General features: G+C 36.8%; 2 protein-coding genes across 14 annotated transcripts in view; one reads left to right on the forward strand and one right to left on the reverse strand.

Moving 5' to 3' along the window:
• Positions 1–16784, forward strand: part of LOC134536141 (segmentation protein cap'n'collar) — a 268879-nt gene extending 252095 nt beyond the window's left edge. For all 10 annotated transcript variants that reach the window (XM_063375739.1, XM_063375741.1, XM_063375736.1 and 7 more), the window contains 4 exons: positions 161–265; positions 927–1114; positions 3830–4003; positions 14939–16784. In XM_063375739.1, coding sequence (XP_063231809.1) covers positions 161–265; positions 927–1114; positions 3830–4003; positions 14939–15103 — 632 coding nt within the window. In that variant the 3' untranslated portion in view covers positions 15104–16784. The remainder of the gene's footprint in view (positions 1–160; positions 266–926; positions 1115–3829; positions 4004–14938) is intronic.
• LOC134536142 (trichohyalin-like) overlaps positions 1630–18111 on the reverse strand; it is a 38257-nt gene continuing 21775 nt past the window's right edge. For all 4 annotated transcript variants that reach the window (XM_063375746.1, XM_063375747.1, XM_063375748.1 and 1 more), the window contains exon 8: positions 1630–3046. The gene's annotated coding sequence lies outside the window, so the exon portion shown is untranslated. The remainder of the gene's footprint in view (positions 3047–18111) is intronic.

Genomic DNA, 18111 nt, shown 5'->3' on the forward strand with positions numbered 1-18111 from the left:
AAAAATGGCTTGAACTGCTCGAAACTATCCTGGTGCTGGGCTGGGTCTCCAGACCGGCGGGACTGTTGAGTAGTTTCCTGTTTGCAACTAAGTTGATGTGTGGTAGTTTGATGTCACAGACATGATGCAGTGCAGTTGAGTGGTGGTGTGGTGTTTGCAGAGCCGAGACAGAGTCTGGACCACGTGCAGCACAACCACACGTACCACCTGCCTCCCGAGAGCATGGGCGCACTGCAGCGGCCTGTCACCCGGGACAAGCAGAGGGGTCAGTGGCTTTGCCTGGAGTTCATCTCTGTATCGTCGCACATTTTATTCTAAAATCAAGTTTGAAAAGTAGGGGTGCGACGATTATGCGGGAAAAATTTTTTTTTGTTAGATAAAGTATTCATAAAAACAAAACCCATTCATGGAAAGTATGTTTGTTTACAAAGTGAAGTATAAAATAGCACGCCAAACAATTTAATTTAATAAGTCATGCAACAAAAACCTTTCTTCAACTTTAAATAGAAAAACAAACTTTAAAATAGAAAAACAAAACCTGTGATCCAAATGCAAGCCGAACGAACGCGTAACTACCGTAGTAAACACCACGAGTGAGCGGGATATCAAATGTAGTTAACTCGGTTCCGTATAGAGAGCACACGCGTTGCAGGCAATCGGCGAGATATCGATATTCGGCTACGTGTGCACGCTCTATACGGGAAGCAACATAACCAAACAGTAATGATTGGGAAGCATCATAACCAAACAGTAATGATTGTGCGTCCCACAGTTCACATTGGCGCTTAAACCACCAGTTACTTCAACTGCTTGGCTCCCTCCCAATTCAAGTAGTCCCATTGTCTGCTTAGTTCCTTAGATCAATGTTTGCAGTTGAACCACCATTTTCTTGTTGAACTAAAAAGTGCTTTGGTGTTGTGGCTCAGGGCGTAAATCCGAGGAAGAGCACCTGAACAGAGATGAGAAGCGAGCCCGTTCCATGAATATCCCCATCACGGTGAGCGACATCATCAACCTTCCGATGGACGAATTCAACGAGCGCCTCTCCAAGTACGACCTGAGCGAGGCCCAGCTGTCCCTCATCAGGGATATCAGGCGTCGAGGCAAGAACAAGGTACACACGGTTGCTCTTCCTTGCTGGAAGGCTGTAGCCAATATGTTTTATAAATTGAAGATTTTGGTACTGATATATTTATAAACATAGTGGTTGATATATTTGTCAGAACTAAAATAGTATTTTTTTTAGTTAATTAAAACATTAGAATTTTTTAGAATTTAATATTTACTTTAACTATCTTAGTTTTATTATCTTTAAGAATAATAATCAAAAATTTTAATGTTAAAAAAATGCTATTATGTATCCTACACTTACAAAAAAGCCACTTTTTTTTAAAAATCTTAATGTGATATAACCAGAAAATGGGTGCAAGAAAAGTTGTGTAATATTACTGTGTTAACCTATCTCCTATTGTACTTAGTTACAGCAATTTTGAGAGCATGGAAAAAAAAAATATTCAGTAGGTTATTTCAATAGCCAAAATATTAAAATGTCATAAGGTCTATTAAATAAATTATTTAAAATTATATGCCTAAAAAATTTTGCATTTTGAATTAAAAATACTGGGGTCATTCAATAAGTAACGAGATAAATCGAAGTAACTCAAAAACTGTTTATTTAATCACAATAAAATTTTAACTATTTTTCAACATAATCCCCCAAACACTTATACACTTGTCCCATCATTCCTGTAAGTTGCATATGCCCCTGGCATAAAATTCTTTTGGCTGCTTTCGGAGCCACATTTGCACCTGAATCTTGACTTCTTCGTTGGAGCTGAATTAGTTGCCACATAGAGCTTCTTTAAGGGGACCAACATATGAAAGTATGAGGGGGCGAGATATGGGCTGTAAGGAGGGTGTAGAAGAATCCCTCAGCCTAGTTTTTGAATGTATTCTTGTGTTATCTGTGCTGTATGCAACCGTGCAGTGTTGTGAGGTAAAATCACATGTTTTGTCAAAAGTCCAAGACATTTAGAGCAAATTGCAGGCTTTAATTTGTTTTGAATGTGATTGTTTGTTGGTCTTCAAGAAAATTGCATAAAATAGGGCCTTAAGTGTAAGCTCACTTTACCAGCAGATGGTTGGGTCTTGAATTTTTTCCGCGTTTGAGAACTTGTGTGTTTCCACTCAAGGCTTTGTCTCTTCGACTTTGGCTCATAGTAGTGAATGTATGTCTCATTGCCCGTTATAATTCTTTCAAAAAAAAAGCTTCTTTCTCAGTGGAACATCGAGCTTTCAACTGTTTACTGATTTGAAGCCTCTTTTCTTTGTGGATGTCCGTAAGTTGTCTCGGCACCCATCTTGTGCAGGTTTTCTTGTATTGCAGATTATTTTGAATGATGTTATGGACAGTTCCAACACTTGCAGACACTTTTGCAGCTATAATTTCAACAGTGATTCTTCTGTTGTCTCGGGTTATTGCATCAATGCGAGATTCAAAGGAGGTAGTGGGAACTTCGACTGGTCGGCCACTTTTAAATTGTTCTAACCACTTGTAAATGTTCAAATGGTTTAAACAATTGTTCCCATACACTTTTAACATCCTTGCATAGATGTTATTACCTTTAACACCTTCCGCGACTAAAAATCTAATCACGGCACGTTGTTCTTCCATGGTGCAATTCTCAATTAGACTTGACATTTTGAACTGGCAGATAAATTTGTTATGTTTACAAAATCTTATCGAACAGCTGATGAAAAGTCATTGCAATGATGCCAAATTAAACTTTTGAAAGTTTCACATTTATCAAATGAACCATTTTTGAGCTACATTGATTTGTTTCATTACTTACATACAAATCACACAAAGGTCATTCAGTATCATTATTTATTTTGACCTTTAATTTTATTACATAATCTATTTTTATACTTTTGATTTAATTACACCTCAAAAGCATGGTTATCCAACTTCTTGTGCTTGATTTGATTCTTAATAATCTCCAATGAATTCGGCTTGGCTCCCGAAAATTTGCAGACTCGTGCATCTCTAAAAACCAAAAGCATTTATGAATTCAGTGGATTTCTATAACATTAGCAACATTGCTAGCAAGATATTATTTCATTTGTAGCCAAATAGCTTAAATTCACATGGAACAGTTTAGGATTAAAATGAACTGTAGTTTTGGGCTTAAATCTAACATTTTTAAGGTAAAGGTTTTTCCTTTGAATATGGGTATTCAGTAGAGTACAAATGAAGTCTTTGTGTACTGTGTCTCAGCTCGTTTGAAAGTAAACAATACAGCACTGTGTAGCCTGTGTGGCCCTTCTCTGTCCACTTTCCATCATTACTACTGTAGTGAGGGGCGGCAATAACTCCTGTAACCACCCTCATGCCCCTCATATTCCCGCTCTAATACAACACAACTAAAATTTGAAGGGGAAGCTCTCGGGTGCTACAACAGCAGCACAATTTTCACACCCTTTGTTTCCTTTGTGTTCTATTGTATTTTATTCTACCTCCCCCATCCCCAGGAGAGAACGGCAGTAAGATATGCTTTCTGGTCAGCTCCTCCTGTAAGAAATAGTACGCATGTTACGGTCAGCCAGAAAATTGCTCCATCTTCATTAAAAGTAGAACCAATAACTTTGAAAAACCCTATTTTAGAAATTATTTTTAATTATAAAAATAAAACCCTCGATTCTTGTCTCAAGATGGTCTTCACCCCTCTGTGGCCTTGATTGCTAACGTGTTTGATTCCTAAGCCCTGGCATGACTCAGGATGTGACCACTGGCCTTGATGGTCTTGTTGACTCTACCTGCTGGTTGCAGGTGGCTGCACAAAACTGTCGCAAGCGCAAACTGGACCAGATCCTGAGCCTGGCAGATGAGGTGCGGGACATGAAGGACCGTAAGAACAGGCTACTCATGGATCGGGACTTTCTTCTGAAGGAGAGGCAGCTTGTCAAGGACAAGTTCAGCCAGCTCTACAGACACATTTTCCAGGTGAGTCCAGCCATTGGAGAGGAACACTAACACGACATAAAGGCACCCACCTAGTCAGGAGTATATTTGTGTTAATGAGGTGGAATGATAAGTGTGATGCTTGCTGGTGCTTCTAGCACGTGAGTGTGTGCGCGCGTGCGTGCGTGTGAGTGAGAGAGATAAATGGTCGGGAGAGCAACAGCCTTGTATGATGTGGGCAGAGTGGGGTAATAGGTAATCATCATTGTTGCTAAAATTAGTACCAGGTTGTTGCTCTCTAAATATCAAATGGCTGGGAACATGCTGGTGACATCATGGTGGGATAATCATTTTGAAGGTACACATTGCTAATGTGAGAGAGAGCTAGTGTGTAGCATATATATGAAGAGTTCCGGAAACGAGGTTTTCAATTAAAAATCTAAAGCATGATTAACAGAGTTAAACCAGTATTAGATATGTTTCCTTGTCAGAACTGAGTGTATCAGGTTCCCATGCTGTATGTTCATAAGAAAAACTGGCAGAACCTTGGTTAAGGTGCACTAAAAATTATACATAGGGTAAAATTGAGTTATTTGAAATTTCCCTGTTTTGAGGGAATATTTTCCATTATATTTCCTAACAATGCCACAAACCTCAATTCTCAATAGTCCCCATGTGCTAAATTCCTCATGGTAAGGCCTCAAACCTATGGGAGAGAGCCTTGACCTTAACCTTAGCTTTCACTGTTGCATGTTTCGTTACAGTCGTCAATAGTGTATGTAGTTCCTATGGGCGCGGACTAATGAACGCATGTTGGGATGGGTTCAACGACTGATCTCTATGAACATTTTGGACGTTTTAGACATTACCGTTGCACTATTCGTTACGGCTGCCATCATGGATATTAATAACATGTTCACCATCTTAGATTTGATTCTGACACCATGGCCACCATTTTGTTTTGTCTGCTGGAGTCCGCCATCTTGGAGGATGACACGTACCACCATCTTGGTTTTTTCTGTTCTGATGGAGGCTGCCATCTTGGATATCGACGTCACTATTTCTGCTGTTTACTCTTGGAGAGTGCCGTTGACGCTATGTCTCATCACATAAGGAAGATGTTCCATTACCTACCAAAGCTATTATGGTCCTTATTAACATATTTAATTTCATTTTTATTACAAAATTCATTGGAAGCGCTGTGATTCCAACCATCACAGCTTTAACCACTTGGTTGGAAAACATATACGCCTTTAACCGCACGGCCATTGAGACATTTACCAGACTGATACTTAAATAAGGTAGATAAAAAAATAACATACATAATCGGAATTGTAATTTTTTAATTTGAAGGAATACTAGCATCATCTGTTCGAGACAGAACCGCTATCTTGTTTTCAGTACTTGCTACCAGGAGTGCTAGATAACACACATAGCATCTGCTAGTGTGTGCTGTTGCCATCTTGTTTTCAGTAATCGATACAAGGAGCGCTAGTGTCATATAGTACACATGCCATCGGCTAGAGTGCAGTAATAATTTATTATTACTGTGACGTCCACCATCTTGACATTTGGGCGCCATCTTGGAAATTTATAAATAAATTTGCAATTAATATACTGATTGATTCAATGAGTTTCTGTCTGTGTTAGATCCTTGGTCAATAATTTAAATAAAAAATGAGTGGTTTGAGAAATAAAACACCACAAAAGTACAAATAAAAAAATTATTATGTAATTACTACTCTACTACAGAAACACTTTTGAAAGTTAATAATCTAATAAACATTTAGTCCTGTATTGGCGTGAAATGACTAATTCTCAGCTCCAACAGTTTGTACTAGACAGAGACCAGCCAGATCCTTTACTGACATAGTCTTCCTCTTCTTGACAGAGTTTCTGGACACCGTGTTCAACAGACTGCTTCACGTCGTCAGAACTGTAAATGGGAGCATTCCCTATCTTTAATGCACACTTCTACACTTTGCACTAGAACGGATATGGCTTACCATATACACAGTCCAGCCACAAGTTATATTTGAAAGGTCCATTTGTTGCTACGTCATCAGTAAGTTGATTGATAATCTTCAGCATGATGTCGTCAAGAAAAGTACAAAAGTCCTTAGACTCACTAAACGAATTTAGATAATAGTAGTCTTTCAATGTTCCACGAAATGCAGACTGCGCCAAGTAGACTCAATATCATTCCCCTGTAATGCATCGAACACAGTTGTGGGTTTTCTTTTATGTCCAGGCCTCATCACATTCGGTTGCTGCACATCTGTTTTTTTGCTTGTATGCTCACGAGTCTCCAACCTAAACCGAGGAGTCAACAAGTCTGCTGGTAGTTCAACAGTAGGCACATGGACTTCACCTTTACTTTTATTGCATGCCGTCGCAAACTGTCGATACGCTTAAACCCAACTTGGCATTCATCGCAGCGAAACTTCTTATGGGAAGGATTATTTACACATTTGCTCTGCTCACGACATCGTGCATCATGGGAAAATGCAAACAACATATCACAGTAGCTACAAGGATGCCTAGTTGATGAAGACGAGCCTTTCAGACCCGAACCAGGTGGTGATGTTGCTGCAGTTGTACCAACACCCGGTGTACTCTTATGCACATCAATCACTATATGTTGCAGAGAAACTATTTTCTGTAGTACAGCACAACTTCTGCAAGTCTTCATGTGCCATTTTATTGCATGCCTTCGCAAACTGTTGATACGCGTAAACCAAACATGGCACATGAAGACTTGCAGAAGTTGTGCTGTAATACAGAAAATAAAGGTTTCTCTGCAACATAGAGTGATTGATGTGCATAAGAGTACATCGGGTGTTGGTACAACTGCAGCAACATCACCACCTGGTTCGGGTCTGAAAGGCTCGTCTTCATCAACTAGGCATCCTTGTAGCTACTGTGATATGTTGTTTGCATTTTCCCATGATGCACGATGTCGTGAGCAGAGCAAATGTGTAAATAATCCTTCCCATACGAAGTTTCGCTGCGATGAATGCCAAGTTGGGTTTAAGCGTATCGACAGTTTGCGACGGCATGCAATAAAAGTAAAGGTGAAGTCCATGTGCCTACTGTTGAACTACCGGCAGACTTGTCGACTCCTCGGTTAAGGTTGGAGACTCGTGAGCATACAAGCAAAAAAACAGATGTGCAACAACCAAATGTGATGAGGCCTGGACATGAAACAAAATCCAAAACTGTGTTTGGTGCATTGCAGGTGAATGATAATGAGTTCTACTTGACGCAGTCTGCATTTGGTGGAACATTGAAAGACTACTATTATCTAAATACGTTTATTGAGTCTAAAGACTTTTGTACTTTTCTTAACGATATCATGCTGAAGATTATCAATCAACTTACTGATGACGTAGCAACAAATGGACCTTTCAAATATAACTTGTGGCTGGACTGTGTATATGGTAAGCCATATCCGTTCAAGGACAAAGTGTAGAAGTGTGCATTAAAGATAGGGAATGCTCCCATTTACAGTTCTGACGACGTGAAGCAGTCTGTTAAACACGGTGTCCAGAAACTGTCAAGAAGAGGAAGACTATGTCAGTAAAGGATCTGGCTGGTCTCTGTCTAGTACAAACTTTGGAGCTGAGAATTAGTCATTTCATGCCAATACAGGACTAAATGTTTATTAGATTATTAACTTTCAAAAGTGTTTCTGTAGTAGAGTAGAAATTACATAATAATTTTTTTATTTGTACTTTTGTGGTGTTTTATTTCTCAAACCACTCATTTTTTATTTAAATTATTGACCAAGGATCTAACACAGACAGAAACTCATTGAATCAATCAGTATATGGCGCCCAAAAGTCAAGATGGTGGACGTCACAGTAATAATAAATTATTACTGCACTCTAGCCGATGGCATGTGTACTATATGATAGTAGCGCTCCTTGTATCAATTACTGAAAAACAAGATGGCGACAGCACACACTAGCAGATGCCATGTGTGTTATCTAGTGCTCCTGGTAGCAAATACTGAAAACAAGATGGCGGTTCTGTCTCTAACAGATGATGCTAGTATTCCTTCAAATTAAAAAAATTACAAGTCCAATTATGTATGTTATTTTTTATCTACCTTATTTAAGTATCAGTCTGGTAAATGTCTCAATGGCCGTGCGGTTAAAGGTGTATATGTTTTCCAACCAAGTGGTCAAAGCTGTGATGGTTCGAATCACAGGGCTTCCAATGAATTTTGTAATAAAAATGAAATTAAATATGTTGATAAGGACTATAATATCTCTGGTAGGTAATGGAACATCGACCTTATGTGATGAGACATAGCATTGCTGGCGCTCTCCAAGAGTAAATAGCTAAACAATGAGATTGATATCAAAGATGGCGACCGTAAAATCATACATGTCCAAGTTGTTCAGAGAAGTCAGTTGTTGAAACCATCCCAATCTGCACCCATAAGTCAGGGCCCATAGGCACTACATACACTATTGACGACAAACGAAAAATGCAACAGTGATTGTTAAGGTCAAGACTCTCTCCCATAGGTTTGAGGCCCAACCATGAGGAATTGAGCCCATGGGGACTATTGTAAATTGAGGCTTGTGGCATTGTTAGGAATTAAATGGAAATTATTCCCTCAAACAGGTAATTTCAAATAACTCAGTTTTACCCTTCTTTGTGTAATTTTTAGTGCACCTTAATGTGGTATGTCAGTTTTTCTCATGAACATACAGCATGGGATCTGATTTACTCAGTACCAACAAGGAAACATATCTATGATTGATTTTACTCTAGTACTTATTATTTAGCTTTTGATTAAAAAACTGTTCTGAGTCTATTCATTTTACAAATGTCATATGTTTTTCAAGAGACCATGAATATAGGAAAATTACTGTGCTACACAAATATCTGTAGTTAATTGGTGAGTGAATTGGGATTTGTTTGATATCAGGTTGGTAGCCATTTGCTACAAGTTAATAGTGTAAGTGATTTTGAGTATCAGCTACTGATTTCTTGTCGGAACTAATTACTTTAGCTTGGTTAATTAAACTGTGAAGCATGCCAGTTTAGATACTTTAATGGAAGGGAAATGAAATTAATGGCCTAAATGAGTTTGATTCCTGCACACTTAATTCGTAACTGTGTAGAATTTAATGGAAGTTAGGACATCTAGAAAAGGTTGGAAAGCTATGGTTTCCATTTTATATGTGAACTGTATAGATGACTTGAGAAAATTGAGGTACTGGGCACTCTTCTAACCTTTTTGGGGCCATGTTGCCAAACAAGGAAAATGTCAACATAACGAAGCCAGATTTTCGGTGTTGTGTTTGTTGTATTCAGTGCTTTGTGCTTAAAACTCTCCATGAAATGTTGGCAGTGAAGGGAGAAAGTTAAGGACCTGTTGCCATTCCATCGGTTGCTTGCAGAATTTGTCTTTTAACTCTAAATAGGTTGTATTGACACAGAGTGTAATAAGTTCCCTAAGTGATGGAATGAGTATTATGTTCTTTCTTTCAAGGTGCTGTCATAGTAAGTGTTTCCGGTAGAGGCACATTAGTAAGAAACCTTTTGATAATTAAAGATTACGAGTATATCAGATGGTGTTCTTTCTGATGGATTGATTATGAAGATCAAGTGACCAGAATCTTTAACAAAGGTAGATGTTTGGACTGAGATTGGTTCAACAGTTTTTAGCAGATATTTGGAAAGTTTTGGCATGGAAAATTTCAAGAGCTGATAATCGGTCGCAAATTCAGGCCTGGTTTGTGGATCTTTGGTGGCCATAATGCGTGGTGGCTTACTGCTGTGAAGTGTTAGGGTGCACTTGGTTTTGTCTGGTATGTAGCTCTGGTGTTTTTTTAGGGTTTGGTACACTTTGAGTTCAGTGCTATAAGGTGGATCTTTGTTCAGATGTACATATTTATCTGATTTAATCAGGTTAATAATTGTATTATCATAGTCCGTTCAGTCTATTATGACTGTGGCCGTGTCCTTGTAGTGGGAAGGATGACAATGTCAGAAACTGCTTTAGTGTTTTGATGGCTTTAAGCTCGTCAGAGGAAAGATTTGGTTTGGTGGCCTGGCTGATGCAATGGCAGTCCAAACGGTCCACCACCATACTCCTGTTAGACTGCTGGCAGTTAGAATATCGCTCTTGCCACAGAAGAAACTATGTCAAAAACAGGGATTCTGTGGGGAGCAATACTGAAACTGAAGCCCTTTTTCTAAAACAGATTTTTCACATTGTGAAAGAATTCTTCTGGATGTATTTATGACTTTATTTTTTAAATTTGATGTTTAATGTGCAATTGGGTCTGTAGATCCTAGCAGTGTGGCAAGTTTTTGTTTTTGGTTGTATATGCATTTCAGTGATTTCTTAGTTACTAGATTCAAGATAGATTGGTAAACACTATAGAAATCCTTGGTGCTAAGTATTGACAGGATTTCCAGTTGAAATTCAGAAATTTCATAGGAAAGCTGTGATCTACGACAAAGGTGAAAAGCTTTCAACTGACTTTTGCTGTAATTTTAGGGCCAGTTTGCTGTTAACAGGGCACTTTACAGATAGTCCATTCACGACATTTGCAAAGGAAAGTCAAGTTATTAGAGCTTTGAGATAGAAGGATCATTTTCTTTTCCAGTTTCCTAATTGAAAAATGTATACCTGGTCCATACGGCGCATTGATACATTCTTTTAATGATTCATGCAATGAGGAATTTTGATTTAATGCTTTTTTTTTACTTACTCCTTTGTAGTTTTGCACTGTTTGTCATGTCATGGAAAAATACCGATAATCAAATAAAAAAATAAAAAAATTAGATTTAAATTCACAGAAAACAAGACTGAACCAGCTGATGACAGACAAACGGAATCAATGATGAAACTAAACAAGTATCATGGACAAACAACAATGGCAGCTAGGACAAAAAATGTTCAACCTCAGAATATCAGACAGCACAAGAATTCTGTTGAAGGAACTTTGTCATAAAACATAATATAACACAGACGAACACTGTCAGTGCAAGCAGACAACAAACACATAAAAACAATGATGAAGATAAACAAGTACTGTGGACAACACCACGATAGTAAAGATGTAAAGTGTAAACAGAAGGTTTCCAATGAAAACTGTTGCGTCTGTTCAGGAACTGACATCTGTTCCCATCATCGGGCACAAACAGACTGATATTGGACACTGGGAAACTATGGGTTTATATATGTTAGAGCTCCTCTCCTTGCACAGCCAATGGCAGACGAGGGCTATCCTGATTGGCCGAGCACAAAGAGGGGTGATATTATTGGCTGATGTATTGCTGTGAGGGTTGTTGGTTTGCAACTTAGTTGTGTAGGAAATTGGTTTCTTATTAATTAACGGTATCCATATATATTTTTAATTCAATGCTTTGTTTACTGTTAACATTGCTATTGCTGTCAATTAATGCTGATTCCTTAATTTTCCTTTTAATTGAGTGTTCTTCTTGTATGAGACGTGCAGCATTGTCCCAGGGTATTCTATGGCTATTACCCCAGGCATTTTCGGCAAGTTTAGATTTTTGAGTTTCACCCTTCTTTATGTTATTTTTTTGCTCCTTAATGCGTGTTGAAAATGCCCTACCAGTGTCTCCTATGTACATATAACCACATTCGCAGGGATCTGGTACACACAGTTCAATGTCAATTTTGTGTGTCAAATCCCGTGTGATGTGGTTGTAAATACATAGAAGAAACTGGAAGGACTCTGTCAACACGCATTAAGGAGCACAAAAATATCTTAAAGAAGGGGAAACTCAAAAATCTAAACTTGCCGAAAATGCCTGGGGTAATAGCCATAGAATACCCTGGGACAATGCTGCACGTCTCATACAAGAAGCAATTAAAAGGGAAATTAAGGAATCAGCATTAATTGAAAGCAATAGCAATGTTAACAGTAAACAAAGCATTGAATTAAAAATATATATGGATACTGTTAATTAATAAGAAACCAATTTCCTACACAACTAAGTTGCAAACCAACAACCCTCACAGCAATACATCAGCCAATAATATCACCCTTTGTTGTGCACAGCCAATCAGGATAGCCCTCGTCTGCCATTGGCTGTGCAAGGAGAGGAGCTCTAACATATATAAACCCATAGTTTCCCAGTGTCCAATATCAGTCTGTTTGTGCCCGATGATGGGAACAGATGTCAGTTCCTGAACAGACGCAACAGTTTTCATTGGAAACCTTCTGTTTACACTTTACATCTTTACTATTGTGGTGTTGTCCACAGTACTTGTTTATCTTCATCGTTGTTTTTGTGTGTTTGTTGTCTGCTTGCACTGACAGTGTTCGTCTGTGTTATATTATGTTTTATGACAAAGTTCCTTCAACAGAATTCTTGTGCTGTCTGATATTCTGAGGTTGAGCATTTTTTATCCTAGCTGCCATTGTTGTTTGTCCATGATACTTGTTTAGTTTCATCATTGCTTCCGTTTGTCTTTCATCAGCTGGTTCAGTCTTGTTTTCTGTGAATTTAAATCTAATTTTTTATTTATTTATTTGATTATCTGAATTTTTCCATGACAAACAGTGCAAAACTACAAAGGTGTATGTAAAAAAAAGCATTAAATCAAAATCCCTCATTGCATGAATCATTAAAAGAATGTATCAATGCGTCGTATGGACCAGGTATACATTTTTCAATTAGGAAACTGGAAAAGAAAATGATCCTTCTATCTCAAAGCTCTAATAACTTGACTTTCCTTTGCAAATGTCGTGAATGGACTATCTGTAAAGTGCCCTGTTAACAGCAAACTGGCCCTAAAATTACAGCAAAAGTCAGTTGAAAGCTTTTCACCTTTGTCGTAGATCACAGCTTTCCTATGAAATTTCTGAATTTCAACTGGAAATCCTGTCAATACTTAGCACCAAGGATTTCTATAGTGTTTACCAATCTATCTTGAATCTAGTAACTAAGAAATCACTGAAATGCATATACAACCAAAAACAAAAACTTGCCACACTGCTAGGATCTACAGACCCAATTGCACATTAAACATCAAATTTAAAAAATAAAGTCATAAATACATCCAGAAGAATTCTTTCACAATGTGAAAAATCTGTTTTAGAAAAAGGGCTTCAGTTTCAGTATTGCTCCCCACAGAATCCCTGTTTTTGACATAGTTTCTTCTGTGGCAAGAGCGATATTCTAACTGCCAGCAGTCTAACAGGAGTATGGTGGTGGACCGTTTGGACTGCCATTGCATCAGCCAGGCCACCAAACCAAATCTTTCCTCTGACGAGCTTAAAGCCATCAAAACACTAAAGCAGTTTCTGACATTGTCATCCTTCCCACTACAAGGACACGGCCACAGTCATAATAGACTGAACGGACTATGATAATACAATTATTAACCTGATTAAATCAGATAAATATGTACATCTGAACAAAGATCCACCTTATAGCACTGAACTCAAAGTGTACCAAACCCTAAAAAAACACCAGAGCTACATACCAGACAAAACCAAGTGCACCCTAACACTTCACAGCAGTAAGCCACCACGCATTATGGCCACCAAAGATCCACAAACCAGGCCTGAATTTGCGACCGATTATCAGCTCTTGAAATTTTCCATGCCAAAACTTTCCAAATATCTGCTAAAAACTGTTGAACCAATCTCAGTCCAAACATCTACCTTTGTTAAAGATTCTGGTCACTTGATCTTCATAATCAATCCATCAGAAAGAACACCATCTGATATACTCGTAATCTTTAATTATCAAAAGGTTTCTTACTAATGTGCCTCTACCGGAAACACTTACTATGACAGCACCTTGAAAGAAAGAACATAATACTCATTCCATCACTTAGGGAACTTATTACACTCTGTGTCAATACAACCTATTTAGAGTTAAAAGACAAATTCTGCAAGCAACCGATGGAATGGCAACAGGTCCTTAACTTTCTCCCTTCACTGCCAACATTTCATGGAGAGTTTTAAGCACAAAGCACTGAATACAACAAACACAACACCGAAAATCTGGCTTCGTTATGTTGACATTTTCCTTGTTTGGCAACATGGCCCCAAAAAGGTTAGAAGAGTGCCCAGTACCTCAATTTTCTCAAGTCATCTATACAGTTCACATATAAAATGGAAACCATAGCTTTCCAACCTTTTCTAGATGTCCTAACTTCCATTAAAATCTACACAGTTACGAATTAAGTGTGCAAGAATCAAACTCATTTAGGCCATTAATTTCATTTCCCTTCCATTAAAGTATCTAAACTGGCATGCTTCACAGTTTAATTAACCAAGCTAAAGTAATTTGTTCCGACAAGAAATCAGTAGCTGATACTCAAAATCACTTATACTATGAACTTGTAGCAAATGGCTACCAACCTGATATCAAACAAATCCCAATTCACTCACCAATTAACTACAGATATTTGTGTAGCACAGTAATTTTCCTATATTCATGGTCTCTTGAAAAAAATATGACATTTGTAAAATGAATAGACTCAGAACAGTTTTTTAATCAAAAGCTAAATAATAAGTACTAGAGTAAAATCAATCATAGATATGTTTCCTTGTTGGTACTGAGTAAATCAGATCCCATGCAAATGTGGTTGTACGTACATAGGAGAAACTGGCAGAGTCCTTTCATCACACATTAAGGAGGAAAAAAACTAACTGAGAGGGTTAAACCCCAAAATTATGTATTTATTCTATCTCGTGGTTGTTAGCCCACTGTGTCTGTTGTGTTATATTATTTTTCATGATTAAGTTGTGTTGCCAATGCCTACACTGCCCTAGCCTCCTACTGGAGCAATCTGACTTGGATTCCCAGACAGGTCCAGCCTGGTTCATTTCGTAAGTAGTAAAAATGGCAGACATTGCTACGAGAATGTGAGTAACCACGAACAGCCAGAACTCATTTATAATCAACATCCCCTCGACACCTTGTGTGTGAACAAGTCATTAGGCCCATCCCACTTCTTTGCAGTCTCTGCGGGACGCGGACGGCAACCCCTACTCACCGTACGAGTACAGTCTGCAGCAGAGTGCGGATGGCACGGTGCTGCTGGTGCCGCGCACCAACGCGTCACTACTCATGGACACAGACACCATGCACAGCCATAAGGACCACGAGCACCACCGCAAGGAGTGACCGTGGACAGCTGTCTCTCCCACCATTCAAACTGTTTTAATGGTTGATGAAAGAAACTATTGAGTAACTTTTTATATGCAATTCATGTCGCTGTGCATAGCCACACTGTCTTTTTTTTTATATACGAGGCCTGAACTATGTTACAATCGTAAACACAAATTCTCACAGATGTTCTTTTACTTAGCGTCATGGCCAGCATTAATGAGAAATGCACTGATCTCTCTGCATGTTATTTTGGTTTTTGTTGGGAAACAAAGTTACTTTATGTATAGAATTTTTTGTAGGTATACAGAATGTTTATATAGGCTAGTGTGTACTTGGGATATTGTAAAAACAAAAAAAGTGACTAGTTAAGAAAAGATGGCTATCTTTGTATACATGTGTGATAAAAACATTTTATTGAAAGTTGTTTCCAACTGTAATTGTTTTGTGCATATGCCTATTTACTAATCTTAAAAAAAAACTGAAAGATAATTTTAGAATACTGCCTCTTCTATTATTAATTGCATAATATTAAAAGTGCTAGAACAAAACAGGTTTGCGTGCTGTGTAAAATAGTAAAAAATAATAATAATAATAATGCGAGTTTTCAGTACTCGCCAGTAATGTGTAACATCTAACCTTGCTAACGAGCACATTCTCATCTTTTTCATGTTGCAAATACACGTATAATGCAAAATTTGGACACAAAATTTAATGTAGAATTCTTTAAAATAATGCTGAGCATGATTACATGCAAATTGTATTTTCAACTATATTTCTGGACACATGTCACACTTTTCTGTACTTTCGACTAGAATTTGCTGCCAGACCAGCTACACTGACTATTGAATCATTTGATTCTCAGACAGAAATGTTTAACTAATAATGTAATGGCTCCGCTATTTTCGACAAGTAATTTTTCTAAAATAATGCCCATTTTGATCAAATTCATTAAACGGTACATACTTTAAAGCTATCTGTCTTTGTGAACTTTGGTTTGCGCCATCATTTATACATATTTCTGTTACTTGACTCCGTCGCATTCACAAAATTTCTCCTATCAAATGCTGTGTACCGAGAGGCAAGATGTTATACATAAAAAAATATTTTTATAACATTTTTTTGTAGATGTGTTACATTAACACTGGTACTAACAAGCTAATTTTGTACCCTGAGAGTTAGTTTTAGGTAAAATAAGCATGCTATGTAAGCATTACTTTATTCAGGTGATTGCCTTATAGTGGAGATCAAGAAACTTTATATTAAAATAATTAGCAGTATATGAATAAAATATTTTTGTATAAATTTTTTTAACATCTGCATTTTTTGTGTACATATCATTAATACTGTGGTGGAAGACTTCCCTGTTTTTTCAAATGTGATGGACTGACTGCTCCAGTATTTCATTTCACATCATAATTGAATTCTAGTTCACATTTTACTCAATTTACAGTTTTGTACTTATTAAATGATGACATAACTGTGATGCAGCCAACATAGGTTTGTTAACTTCAAAAAATAATAACAATTGTTGAGTAAAACATTTTATGTATGACGTTACTGTTCTTTTATGTTGTCTGTCTCTTGTTGATAATATTTTTTAAATATACAAAAATTTTCACAAATTTTTTTCTCATAAAAAAGCCTATGTAAATTCTTAAATGTACAAACATGGTAATAAAAATACTTAATTCTTGTATTTTAGTAGTATTAATGCCTATTTTTACTTTGTTTAAATTTTTATGGAAACCTTGGCTGCTATGCTTGACATTGTTACATTTATAAAAAAAAAAAAATGGTGTGAACATGAATTTACCCTGGTCTGACATTTTTCACTTTATGCAATGAAATGAAACATTAGAGGGACTCAAATTCCTGATTCACAGATGTCCAAAGAGTGAGCATAAAAAAGCCTTTAAAAGTGAGTGAGTGAGTGTTTCAGTACTCGCCAGTAATGTATAAACATCTAACCTCTGTAATGAATAAATTCATGTGTACTCATGTTGCAAATAAATCTGTAATATGAAATTCCGACACAAATTTTCCAAAGCAAACTTTATGGTAGTGAAACTATCCTGGAATACATTTTGTAAGTAGTTATAACAAGTTATATTGAAAACTTAAAAATACCTATAATTTATTATCCAGGATAATTGTGTTGGAACATACTTGGCATCAGCCATATTAAATATTTTGTTCATTCTCTAATGCATTACAAACGTTATGCTATCTTTCAAAGTATTTTCCAAACTAAAAGTTGCAGTCCATTAGATACATTAAAAAAAAAATTAACCTGAAAAATTATAAAACACATATTATATTATAAAATTAAATCACAATGTCCTTTCATTCAAAATGCCAAAGAATGCATGTACCCTAACAATTTCTTGTGTCTCTGCAGTATGATGATTGCTGTGCTATCTCTACATTTCAATGTTAAGTAAATTGTCAAAATTGTAAAGCATGAATTTTAAGTAGTCATTAGTTCTTTTTATGAATAATACTTTATAAGTTATAAATAATAAATGTAGCAATGTCAAAATCATCCTGTGTGGAACTCTATTTATCAATGTATTATCTGTGCCCTATGTTATCAAATTCCCATTAACAGTAGAGGCAAAAAATCCTGTTTTTTATCACTAAAATTTTTAAAATTAATTTTTGCATAATTTTTTAAAGTTTTTATTATTAACTTTTGAAAATAATTCTAATGGCTCTTCAAAAAACCAGTGGAACTTAATTACCCAGGGATAAAGCATAATCATTAATACTAGGGATGGGCCAAAACTTGAAAAATCTGAGTCAAGTTGAAACTCGACAATTTTTTTTTATAACTCGTTATCTATTTGACATGTGCAACAAGCATAAAATCTTGCACCATTATTTTGCAAACACTTCCCAACACAAACTTATATTTATATTTGTATAATTTCCTCTTGTTTCAGTAAGGTTATACTTGTCACACAGGATTTAATAACATTAAAAAAATACTTGAGAAGATAGCAGTTTTTTCGGAAAAATAATTT

This window comes from Bacillus rossius, chromosome 10 (genome assembly GCF_032445375.1).
Source record: "Bacillus rossius redtenbacheri isolate Brsri chromosome 10, Brsri_v3, whole genome shotgun sequence".
NCBI lineage: Eukaryota > Metazoa > Arthropoda > Insecta > Phasmatodea > Bacillidae > Bacillus > Bacillus rossius.